Source organism: Electrophorus electricus, chromosome 5 (genome assembly GCF_041902795.1).
Source record: "Electrophorus electricus isolate QZ-2024a chromosome 5, ASM4190279v1, whole genome shotgun sequence".
Lineage (NCBI taxonomy): Eukaryota > Metazoa > Chordata > Actinopteri > Gymnotiformes > Gymnotidae > Electrophorus > Electrophorus electricus.
In genome coordinates, this window is record NC_137501.1 from 5,869,258 (window position 1) to 5,882,783 (window position 13,526).

General features: G+C 45.1%; 1 protein-coding gene across 2 annotated transcripts in view; it reads left to right on the forward strand.

Annotated features, from left to right (window-relative positions):
• Nucleotides 1-13,526, forward strand: part of ppil2 (peptidylprolyl isomerase (cyclophilin)-like 2) — a 29,138-nt gene that overhangs the window by 10,446 nt on the left and 5,166 nt on the right. For both annotated transcript variants that reach the window (XM_027023176.3, XM_081713930.1), the window contains exons 12-14: nucleotides 5,332-5,438; nucleotides 9,007-9,096; nucleotides 9,498-9,531. In XM_027023176.3, coding sequence (XP_026878977.2) covers nucleotides 5,332-5,438; nucleotides 9,007-9,096; nucleotides 9,498-9,531 — 231 coding nt within the window. The remainder of the gene's footprint in view (nucleotides 1-5,331; nucleotides 5,439-9,006; nucleotides 9,097-9,497; nucleotides 9,532-13,526) is intronic.

Genomic DNA, 13,526 nt, shown 5'->3' on the forward strand with positions numbered 1-13,526 from the left:
TGTACACGCACGTGTACATGACTGCGTTGCTAAGACGGTCACCTTAGCAGGTAGCAGTTGTGTTGGCCTAAAACCTCTGCACACCCGTCCTCCACGTTGTAGAAAGCTTTCCCCCGTCCCCGCTGTGTCAGAAAAGGACTGAGGCCTGTAATTTAGTGGCTGCGCTGGGGTGTTACGGCTGCCCAGCGGGGCATTTGACTAATTTCACAGGGCACAGGCACTTTTATGGTCGTTTGTTAATTTGGTGGACAGAATCAAATGTGTCTGTAACAATTGCTGGTACAACAGGGGTGTGACATTTCCAATCCACCAGTGCAGCGGTAATTCTGAACCCATTTGGGGTTTTGCGCTCTTAGCACATACGCAAGGGCAGCGTGGTATTTTCCTCACTACCAAACAGCACAGAAAGAAATATCAAATGTATTACTCAAATATTATTATTTAAATTTTACTTAATCATCATGCTTTGAGCACCATATATTTTGGTGTGCTGACTGTGCTTCCCTTCAAAGTAGGGTTCCTACGGAAATTGCTGCTGTTCCTACAAAATTGTTACTTCAGCTCATGTTCCGGCTTTAAAGGGAATAAGAGGAGTTAATCAGATTGGATATTGCGGGACCTTCTGATCACGTTTTCAGTGTGGTCCGACCTCTTCTTGTAATTGTGCCGGATTAGTGTGTATGTCAGTCGTGAAAATGGCGTCAAGATTGCTGCCAAGCCCACAGGAGCCTACGCTGCATTCTGATGCGTTATTCTTGCGCTCGTGCTGAGTCCATGAAAACGGAGCCCTGAATGTTCATGAACGAATGGTCTGTGTGTGTCTGTGTATGTCTGTACTGGCTGTGCTGGGTGGATGTGGGCGTAGGGGTGTGATGCACAAAAGACCTAAGGCCCCTGAGACGATATGGCACACAACAGCAGGATGCAAGATGCTAGCAGACAGGGTGTACATGGAACACCATAACCAAGTGTATAGAAACCATCTGATGAGTACGGGCTGCAAGTTCCAAGGTCTTGGAGGGATACACCCCAAAAAGTGGTGGCGAATGACATGACCATGCTAAGATCCTGTGAGGCTTACAGATATAAATAGACAAAATGGCTCACCAACCGAACATAGTAGTGGTGGATAAACAGATGAAAAGAGGTCAGTAGTGATGGATGTGCCAATCCCAACATCAGGAACAAGGAACACAAAAAGCTCGAGAAATACCAAGGGCTGAAAGAAATCTAGAAAAGATGTAGAAGGTTGTTCCCATGGTAGGTACCTTTTGATTCCTGTAGTAACCAGAGCACTAGGGGCTGTGACCCCCCGACCTGGGAGAAAGGCTCCAGCAGATCCCAGGAACAACATCCGAGATGCATTCCTGGCAACAGCTAAGATACTATGCAGGACTCAGGCTCCCAGGCCTCTGTTAGAGGACTCGAGCTTGAAGGAAAAAGTGGAAGGAAAAAGTTTTTATTTATATATATATATATATATATATATATATATATATATATATATATATATATATATATATATATATATATATATATATACTCTCTCTCTATATCTATATATATATCTATATATATCTCTCTCTCTCTCTCTATATATATATATATCTACTCTCTCTCTCTATATCTATATATATATCTATATATATATCTATATATCTATCTATCTATCTATATATCTATCTATATATCTATCTAGAGAGAGAGAGAGAGAGAGAGAGAGAGAGAGAGAGAGAGAGAAGATATATATATATATATATATATATATATATATATATATATATATATATATATATCCTCTCTCTCTCTCTCTCTCTCTCTCTCTCTCTCTCTCTCTCTCTCTATATATATATATATATATATATATATATATATATATATATATATATATATATATATATATATATATATATATATATATAATATGAGTGGTGTGAAAAAGTGTTTGCCCCCTTCCTGATATCTTGTTTTTTTGCATGTTTGTCACACTTAAATGTTTCAGATCATCAAATGTAAATATTACACAAAGATAACACAAGTAAACACAAAATGCAGTTTTTAAGTGAAGGTTTTTATTATTAAAGGGAAAAAAATCCAAACCTACATGGCCCTGTGTGAAAGTGATTGTCCCCCCCAATTTCTCTAGCCACACCAAGGCCTGATTACTGCCACACCTGTCCGCAACCAAGACCTGTCTGACAAAGTGAAGTAGACCAAAAGATCCTCAAAAGCTAGACAGCATGCTGCGATCCAAAGAAATTCAGGAACAAATTAGATACAAAGTAATTGAGATCAGTCTGGAAAAGGTTATAAAGCCATTTCTAAAGCTTTGGGACTCCAGCGAACCACAGCGAGCACCATTATCCACAAATGGCGAAAACATGGAACAGTGGTGAACCTTCCCAGGAGTGGCTGGCTGACCAAAATTACCCCAAGAGCGCAGCAACGACTCATCCAAGAGGTCACAAAAGACCCCACAGCATCATCCAAAGAACTGCAGGCCTCACTTGCCTCAGTTAAGGTCACTGTTCATGACTGGGCACAGTTAAGGTCACTGTTCATGACTGGGCACAGTTAAGGTCACTGTTCATGACTGGCACAAATGGCCTGCATGGCAGAGTTCCAAGACCAAAACCACTGCTGAGCAAAAAGAACATAAAGGCTCATCTCAGTTTTGCCAGAAAACATCTTATACAATACAAAATACTCTGTGGACTGATGAGACAAAAGTTGAACTTTTCGGAAGGTGTATGTCACATTACATCTGGCGTAAAAGTAACGCAGCATTTCAGAAAAGGAACATCATGGCAACAATAAAATGTGGTGGTAGTGTGATGTTCTGGGGCTGTTTTGCTGCTTTAGGACCTGGAAGACTTGCTGTGGTAAATGGAACCATGAATTCTGCTGTCTACCAAAAAATCCTGAAGGAGAATGTCCATCTGTTTGTGACCTCAAGCTGAAGTGCACTTGGGTTCTGTAGCAGGACAATGATCCAAAATACACCAGCAAGTCCACCTCTGAATGGCTTAAGAAAAACAAAATGAAGACTTTGGAATGGCCTAGTCACAGTCCTGACCTGAATCCGATTGAGATGCTGTGGCATGACCTTAAAAAGGCGGTTCACGCTCGAAAATCCTCCAGTGTGGCCGAATTGCAACAATACTGCAAAGATGAGTGGGCCAAAATTCCTCCACAGCGCTGTAAAAGGCTCATTGCCAGTTATCGCAAACACTTGATTGCAGTTGTTGCTGCCCAACCAGTTATTAGGTTTAGGTGGCAATCGCTTTTTCACATGGGGCCATGTAAGTTTGGATTTTTTTGCCCTTAATAATAAAAACTTTCATTTAAAAACTACATTTTGTGTTTACTTGTTATCTTTGTCTAATATTTACATTTGCTTGATCTGAAACATTTGTGACAAACATGCACAAAAAAAAAAATCTCAGGAAGGGTACAAACACTTTTTTTCACACCACTGTATGTATAAATGGTGAGTAACTACTGTAGTAAGAGATGCTCGTAGCGATATTCAAAGTTGTAATGAAGTATACAGAGAAACAGGGTGTTTTAGGTGGAGGTCCTTTTCTCCTGGATGGAACCCACCCTGGGTAACTGAAGACCGGACAGTCCTCCAGGAGCAGTTCCACCCAACTTCCGGCTGATTACCTGCTTTTGTACCATATGGAGTGGGGCCCAGAAAAGCATTGGCAAGAGAACCAGAGGATGCAAGCACCTCTTACCAGTGGATAAAACTCGAAATGGAGCAACCATCAGTCACCACCTTTATATGGATGGCATCAAGCTGTATGCCAGAAGTGAACTAGACATCAGCTCACTAATCCATCTCACCAAGATATGCAGTAATGCATCGGAACGTATCCTTGATGGTTGCAAGGAGAGAGAAGGTAGTTAGAATATGGGGATCATGCTACCAGCAGGTAACATAACAGATGTTCGGAGCAGCTACAAGTACCTTGGAATCCCACAGGCAAATAGAAATCTGGAAGACACAAGGATAGCAGTTATAGCCAAATACCTACAAAGAGTGAGGCAAGTCCTGAGAAGTCTGCCAAATGGGAAGAACTAGATCCGGACTGTCGACACCTGAGCTCTACCAGTCATCAGATACCCCACTGGCAGGATCAGCTGGCCAAAGGAGGAGATAGAAGACACCAGTATCAAGACAAGAAAGAGTGCACGCTAAATGGATGCATGGGGGCTGAGGACTTGTGAGCATCAGAGCCGCCATCTAGGATGAAACAACCAAGATCCAGGAGTACATCTGGAAGATGGCCCCAGTCAATACCTCAGGCAGCAGGAACCATCCTGGGAGGATAAACCACAGCATGGTAATGTCCTGGCAAATAGTGGAAATGGCTGATATGGAGAAATCCTCCCAATGGCTAGAAAAGGCTGGACTGAAAGAGAACAGAGGCACTAAACATGGCAGCATGGGAACAAGCTCCAAATACAGGATCAGTAGTGGCTGTGATCTACCACACCAGGCAAGACCCCAGATGCAGGCTGTGCATCTTAAACAGAGACAATCCAGCACATAAAACTGGGATGCAAGATGCAAGCAGGCAGCGTGTACATGGCTGTACATGGCAGAGCATAAGTGGCTGGCATGGAAACGGAAATATCTTTGCTGAGTACGGACTGGAAGCTCCGATTTCTGGTAGTACTGTGAGAAGAGCTGGAAAAGATGTGGAAGGTGAAGGCAAAAGTGGCTCCCGTGGTAATCGGAGCACTAGGAGCTGTGACCCCCAAACTTTAAGATCCCAGGATCATCAGAGATCTCTGTCCGAAAGAGCGCAGTACTGGGAACAGCCAAGATACAGTTCAGGAACCTTATGCTCCCAGTCCTCTGGTAGAGGACCTGCGCTTAAAGGGAATGGACCGCCCGGAGGAGGGCCAGTGAGGAGTTGTTGTTTTTTGTGTGTGTGTGTGTGTGTGTGTGTGTGTGTGTGTGTGTGTGTGTGTGTGTGTGTGTGTGTGGCAGATATGGTATGACATGGCTTATGTCATCTTAAATACACTTTAGTAAACATCGTCTTGTCTTATTTGGACCAAGAATGATTTATAATTGTTGCATGATGGGAATGCTGTGATTTAATCATAAACACCTACAGAACTCTCATCTGGAACGACTAAGATTAGTCCAGATGCTCAAAGCACACACAAACAACAAAATCAGAAGTTTTAGGAGCTGTTTTGCATATTGCAGTGTACTGTGAAGGCCAGAAGTGCAGCCCTAATGTGTGTGTGTGTGTGTTTGTGTGTGTGTGTTTGTGTGTAAAATGGTGATTCTGTTCTCACTTCTCTGTTCAGATGCTATCGCAGAGGATGCAGTTCGCTACCAGTACGTGAAAAAAAAAGGCTACGTCCGCCTCCACACTAACAAAGGAGATCTAAACCTGGAACTGCACTGTGATAAGGTTGGACTATACTTACTCACGCACACACACACGACTGAATATTTATGGCATTTAGCTGATGCTTTTATCCAAAGTGACTTACAGTTGTGACTGAGTACAACTTGAGCAATTGAGGGTTAAGGGTCTTGCTCAGGGGCCCAGCAGTGACACCCTGGCAGTGCTGGGGCTTGAACTGGCCACCTTCTGATTACAAGTCGAGTACCTTAACCACTGAGACACCACCACCCTACACCGGTGAATACACACATTTGTTTTATGTGGGCTTTGAAAGAGTGGATGAGTGAGTGAGAGGCAGCGCTGTCTGACGACCTAGGTCCTGAAATTTTAGCAGCGTGACTTACGATCAAGTTCTTTCAATTCTCGGCACTAAAACGAGCAGTGTAGTAAACGGACACTGTGCACGTGTGCGTGTGTGTCTGTGCATGTATGCTTGCTCAGCAGAAGCTGAGTGTGAGATATTTTTCTTCTTCTCTTCACACTGCTGCTTTTGTCATTCTCCATCTCTCACTGTCTGCCTCTCACTCTCTCTCACACACTCACACACACACAAACACGCGCGCACCCCCAGAGAGAGACACTTCGACACATCATCTCTCTAAATGTCCCATTTAATATACGACACTCTCCCTTCTGTGTCTGCTGAATATACGACACTGACACCTGTCTGTGTCCGGTGGGGGTCGTTAGGTGTGTTGGACCCGCTTGGTTTTCTTTTCCTCTTCTCGTCACTTTTTTTTTTTTTTTTTTTTTTTGTCTGCTCTCTTCTGCTCTGGGTATATATTCCCCCCCCTCGCTCACTCGCTCTCTGTCCACTTTCTTCCCCGGCTCGCCCTGCATCCTTGTGCGCTTGTAATTTATTCCCAGGTGTAACGCTTCTCCAGTGAAGTTATGTTCCGCTCGGCCCTGGCCCTGGACAGCTCTTGCCCATAACTCGGCGCACAGTCACACTCCTTCAGTGGTCCATGGTGACTACACTGCATACATCGCAGCAAGTGCAGTCATACGGCTACCTCTGATGAATACATGCCTTTATTCTTTAGCAATCTCGAGGTTTGAATGGGTTTTTCACACAGAGCATTCTGCGACATGAGAATTACAGAAACGTTGTTTAGTCTGTTTTAACCTGACTTTTATTTCATTAATGCTTTCAGTTAAAAATATTCCTCATAAAGACGTCACTAATTGATTTGCTTGATTATTTATTTAAAAGCTGGTTGTTAACAAAAGTGTAAAGGGTCGTTAACATAAGCACGTATAATCATTGCACAAAAGCTTTTGTAGTTCATATGATTGTTTATGTTACTGAATCATAACCTTTTAAAACCTGCAGTGTTTGTTGTCTGGGAAGTAACAGTCTGTAATGGGGCGGCTAAGATGAATGTGAATTATCTCGGCACGTTAAGTGTTTGGACTGGGTGGAATTCTGTGGCCCTTCATTGATTAATTCATTACCTTTACTTCAGCAGATGGCTTCACTGAAGGGCCATACTGTTAAGTGGCTTGAAAAGTAGATGGACTACAGATGGACTACATAAATATTTCTCTCAAAGACAAAAGCTAATCATTTTCTGTTTTAATCCATACACTTATGAATAAAAAACGAATAGTGGGGGAGGGAGGGGGAGAATGAAAAAATAATTTGTGTGTGTGTGTGTGTGTGTGTGGTCAGTTATTGCATATGTGGTGCACACTATGCCTAACCCAAAGACAATCCCGAACACATTACTTCTCTCTCTCTCTCTCCCTCTCCCCTTTTTTTTCCTGTTAGCGGGGGGGGTTTGGTCTCTCCTACTGAAACTGTGCTGTGTGTGTGTGCCTGTCAGTAGGGGTGAGTCATAGAGACAGCTCTCCTCAGTCTTGGCCTCAGTAACCAGGCACTGTTTTTGTGTTTCTTCATTGGCCATCTCCTTGTCAAATCAGGATAAAGAAAAGAAGTCCCAGTGATGATAAAATTACTCTCCTCTGTCCTCCTTCCTCCCACTTGCCTGTAGCCCCTCCCCTTGCCTGTAGCCCCTCCCCTAGCCCCACCACTCTTATTCTTTGCACCACACACAGTTTCTATTTGTGCCTTCCTGTTTATGAATTAATGTTTTTATTTTGCTCTACTAACCTCCCTCTGTTTTTACAATTTACAGTTTTATGGCATATGAAATAACATTACTCCCTTTTCCCATGAATCATTGATTAGTGATTTTTTTGTTTTGTTTGTTTAATGAACTATTTATTTATTTGTTTGTTTGGCTGTGTTTTTTTTTTGGTCTATTTTCTGTTAATTGGATGCTCTGTGTGTGTGTGTGTTGTAAACGCAGCAGCGAGATTCAAGTGTGTGTGTGTGTGTGTGTGTGTGTGTTGTAAACGCAGCAGCAAGATTCAAGTGTGTGTGTGTGTGTATTTTTTGCATCTCATTGCCTGGAGGTTCTGCTGGAGAAAGGTGTCTGCACACACGACACGTATAGGATGGGAGGGTTAATTATGCGAATCTTGCAGGGCTCTGATCTTCCAAAAAGCCTCTGAAATGACTGCAATATTGTGGACAGGGGAAGAAAGAGCCATATCCCACAGCTCTGTGCAGTCAAAGGCAGGGCATAAATATCTCATCACCATAGTGATTTCCTCTGCAGCAGCTACACAGGCTCCCAGCCTTTTCTACCTTGTAGAATTTCTAGTAATAACTCACAGTAGGGGGGACCATTGGTGACTCAGACAGGCTCTGGGTTTGGCCCTGTTATTATTTCTCTAACAGTTTGCCAGAATGTTTAGTTCTACCAGAACATTGCTTGCACAGCTGATGAAGGACCTCTATCCAAACACATTTATTTGAAGAAAAAAACAGCTGGATAAAATAACATAAGAAACGGTGTTTTCAGTCCACAAGTGCTGCAAGGAAAATGAGTTATTCCATTTTAAACAACCCGTTCCTGATAACTTTGGAAGAGTTCAGACATCAGTATTTATTAGAGTACCACAGATTTTCCTGTCTCTGAATTTCAGCTTTCAAAAGTCGGCCTGCTCTCCACTGGGCCTTCATATTGCTCTCTATATAAGATGTGGTTCAGGTGATCACCTACTTAGCACCTCAGTAAGTAGAAAGAGGTGTCTGTGTTGGAGTGAAATGGCTGCCATACATATAGAGATGGGATACTGGCGTGATCTCTTCATTTTTCCCAGAGCTCTACGTGTGTTTGTGTACACCCAGTAGCTGTGTTTTTACACAATTATAGCTTGTAATTATATTAATTGTACTTACCCCCCCCCCTTTTTTTTTCTTTTTTTCTTTCTTTTTTTTTTTTTTTTTTTATACACGATTTACCCACTCCCACATTTATCTCTGGTTAGTTTAGTCTGGTCCCATCTGCTGCCCATAAAATATCCAGCCAGCTTTCCAAAATGGAGCACTGGTGAAGATCTGTGTGACTGCAGACCCAAATAGCAATATATGGCAAAACACACAGGAGTACAAGCTGTTTCTGATCAAGTTCTTATTTGCGTATGCGTCCGGGATGGGGAGTGTGTAGCTGTATGCGTGTACGCAGGATCATATTTCAGCAGTCCTGCTTTCTCTTTTCAGGTGCCCAAAGCTGGCGAAAACTTCATAAAGCTGTGTAAGAAGGCTTACTACGACGGGACAGTATTTCACCGCTCCATCCGAAACTTCATGGTAAGAGCAGGGTCAGCCCGTGTCCCGACAGTCGGTCCCGGGCCCCGCACGCTAGGGTGCCCTGATGTCCGCACGAACCAGATGCAAACTAGATGTAGGTGGCATCAGACGTGGAAGTCGCAGGGCATCGTCTGCAGAAGCAGGATGGGTGTCGCAATAACTTCATACTTCTGGGTGTATCGAGGGGCGCGGTCTCTCCAGCGGAGCCTGCTTGCATTATTTATGTCCGTGTCTGTCTCTCTGTTATAAGTCTGAGCTGTGCTCTACTGGAGACCAAGTCGTCTTGAGCACTGATTTTACACTGGCTCAAATATACGCTCCGTATACACGTCCATGACTATTTGTATATGAAGTCTGTTTGTCCATCCTGAATTGTTACACGTGGTCATTTTGTTTTTCAGATTCAGGGGGGGGACCCCACAGGCACCGGAACAGGTAATACAACTTTCTGTCCATCTCCGTTGTAGTTGTTTGCATGCACAAGTGCTGTCGCCCGCTCCTGGTACCCCATCGCGGCCGGATCGTTTCGGTTGGGAAAGGCCCACCCGGTGGCGTTTCTGGAGATGTGCTCGCGGAGACGCCATCGCTCCTGCGGCGTGGCTGCGAGGACGCGGGGGTCATCGCGTAGGTCATTCTTCATGTCAGACATCAACTTTGAAGCCGGCCACAGCCGGAAATCAATTATTTTGTCCAAAGAAATCCCAGCACTTCTAGGCATTGAGCGGTCACCTACGCAAGCGCCAGAGCCTTGTTCAATCACACGACACAGCAAGTGCAGCTCAGAAAGGGCTTAAGATGCGGCGCACGGATGCACATGGGGCAGGCCTGTCCCCACAGCAGGCTGCAAGGCAGTGTGTAAACACGCTCCAGCATTCTCGGAAGGGTATGAAATGGCTCAGTGTTGAATGCCCCCCCGTTTGCATCATTTTTCATGCCTTGTGGGAGGAGGGGCTTTGACTGCTGCTCGCCGTGTATAGTATCTTGGTGTACGTATCCATGACTCTCTCCCAGATATGAAACACACTCTGAAACACAAAATGTCAAACGGACGCTTTTGAAGAATGTCTTGACCATTTAGTAGGTCTGGATGGTAAAGCAAACCCCACACCCAACCGATAAGAGCTATACGAGGTAGGGAAAGGAGATGAGGAAAAGCAAGAGCCCACAGACTTTCTTAACGGGGCGTTTATGATGGCAGCTACAGGCGCATCTAGGTTTTTGTTAATTTTATTGCTGTCTGGATGTGAGAGTTTTATCGCTGCGGAAATATGTTTATGCGTCCTCCTGATAAACTAATCCAATCCAATTAGGGGTTTTTGGAGAGAAACTTCATGTCAGTGACACCTTTGGGAGCATCTGTTGTTGGAAGGAAGCTGTAAAATCGGCTGGTGAGATTGGAAGGATAGAAGTCGAAAGGCGTAAAGCGCAATCAGACGAACTGGACTGGATATGTAGGGGACTATTCGCACAGTACTCTCCAGTTGTACATGCTGTAAGAGCTCGTTCAGCATCGCACGTGTTGTTCCATTGGTTTCCGGAGGATTCCACCGTGTCCGGACGTGTGGCGCGTGTTTTGGGGGGGGGTGCGCCAGCACTGGAGCGGCGTGCTGAAAGGACGTGTTCGTAAGGATGAACAGCCCATCAGTAGAGGCCTGCTAGGTGGATATATATAGAGTTCACATCATTAAAAATGCATCAGCCTCATCCAAACAGGAACTCGGGTTTAGAGGCAGACACAAAGACGCTATATCCAGGTATCTCCGTGTGTGAAAGACGCTTCCCTGCTGGCTGGGGTGAACACGCCAGCTGTGTGAGGTTTTTCGGACATGAATGGCTTGCTTACTGGCTAGCCGGATTGCTGTTATAAACTGGCCAGAGTTGGGGAGTAATTCTCTCCTACCTGATCCTCTGTCAGTACTGGAACAAACCCACGCTTCCGCTCACCAGCCAAGCTTCCTTAGTGGCGGACAGGTTGGGGACAGACAGGAAGGGCCAAAATGGCCGCACAAGGAGTGAAGTTTGTGTTGGAGTCCAGGCGAGTCATTTCTTCTGGGGAGGAGTCCAGGCGAGTCAAAGCCTGAAGGTGATCTCCGTAGGCCTTGCGGGCTTCATCTCACACCTCTGTTAGCACGCAGTGCTGCAAGTGAGACGTTCACAGCTTCAGTGAGGCTGCGCTACAATGTGTATGCTGGCTGTTGTAGATTTATTACACTATATGTATGTATAAACAGGGCCTTCATGGGACTGGGGAGTCCACCTAATGACATTTATTAGAAAGACTGCATGTGTTAACGCCCTTGTAGTTGGAAACCCAACAACTACATGTTTTGGAGCATCGTTTTGTAAAGATGTTGCGCACACAACCATATACAGGTGTCTGTCTCTCTTCCTCTCTCACACACACACACACACACACACACACACCCCTCTTTCCCTCACTCTTGTTTTCAAATTCACAGACACACTTGGGTAACATCCTGGCAGATAGGAAAGGTCACCTTTAGCTATGTAGCATTGAGCTCTCTAAATCGGTAGACGTGAACCTACCGTGTGTGTTTGTGTGTTTTCTACTGTGCTTCTAAACACAACAGGTGTGTATGGGTAAGAGAGGCATGTTTTAAACCCTATTCAGTTGTGTGCTCAGTCACAGCTTTGAACCTGTTAAGCAGAACAGCAGAGACAATACCTTTTAAAGACAAAAATACACTGCTTAGACTGTAAATCGGGCATAGCTGATTTAAAACTCTAATAGCCCGCACAATTTTCAACTGTAATGCCAGAAGGGCATCTCCTGTTTGCCAGCTGGAGACATCTTTTCAGGAAAGCCCGTGTAAGTAACTTTTCTCATTCGTGCAAACCTTTTGAAAGCCTGATTGGTGAGGCTTCTACACCAGAGGCTAGTTGTACATTGTTGTCTATAGTAACAGTGCTCTTTCATGGCTGCTTTGACAAGTTGTCCTTTGAAAGAATGACGCCTTATAGACTCGACACAATAATTCCATTATACCACTGATCAAATTAGAGCATCATGCACAGATCAACACGCATTGGATAGATAGACGTGCTAACACGGTTACCCTGGCAACCCTAACGAGTACGCAATCTCACACGTGCGCTGAAATACAACCTCAGATGCACATGCCCAAGTGCATGTGTGTGCATCTCTCTCTCTCTCTCATGACATGAGGGCTGCATGGATCTGTTCTTTGATCCAGCTGAGTGAATATAGCTTTCACTGAATATAGTTTTATATTCGTGGGGAAAAAACCCAAAGGGATCGTCCTTGTTAGTTTGATTGGGCACTTTAGAGTCAATATCGGATCACTTCCGACCGGATATTGGCCGACTGGCAGAGCCTTCATGACACCGCATGGGCTCTGACGCCGTGGTGGTGTGGTAGTGGGCATTGCACTGCTATGAGAGCGCCAGGCACCTCCAGGCCGCAGGAGTCTGTACACGTGTCGGCGTTCCCGCCGGCTTGAAAAAGATCCAATCAGCGCCAGTCCTGCGGGCACTAACCGAACCTTAATTGAGAGTTGAAAGGTGGCTGACACAGCCTGTGCATCGCAGCAGATGTGCGCTTAGCGGGCATCTCTGAGAAATGAGTGCGTTTAATGAAGTGGGTGGTGATTGAATATGACGTGTGCAGTCATTTACAAAAACAGCTGCTTTGCCTTGAGCCGTTTCGAGAGATCACCTGGAACAGTAATGAATGACACAAGTCGCCTTATTACCCCCTCACACAAGTTTGCTTCTTTCAGAGTGTAGTTAGCTGTGTGACAGTTGTGCTGGAGCTTGTTTTCTGATCAGCTTTGATTTGCGGTGACAGGAGTTTCATCCTCATATGCTTTCGCCCCTCCCTTTTTAATCAAGACTGTGGTTTTGGGGGGGGGGGGATTGGTCTCTGCAAATGTCAGTGGGCTCATAAATTATGCAGAAATGCCATCCAGGGAATGTTTACGAGGCCATGCAACTTTTAAAAGCAGATTGGTGAGCAGCAAACACATCTCAGTGTGGTTCCAGCAGCTGCCGGGCCAGCCGTTAAGAGTCCGATCCAGGTTCAGCCTGTTAATTCGCGCTCTATGGGAATTGGCATGCGAATGAGGGAGAAGAATCAGAGATCATCTCCTGCGAGAGGGGTCCGATACTTTTGTGTCCTTAGAACTCTGGGCATGAGTGTACTTAATCGGGTGTAGTTGAGAGGTGCTGGTTTGGACCGAGGATGGCGGCGTTAGGTCTGCACACACGTGCACAGATACAGCCGCTCGCCGAGAGCAGACCGTCCCACAGGGCTTTTATTGGGCTGGATGATGAGTTAATTAGCGCACCAGCTCTGGGGGGCTTCAGCATGGGGGAGGTTGTTTGTGAGAAAGCGAGCACCAGTGCGGTGTATGGACGAAATGACGGCACGCTGAGTGTGATGCCGCTTG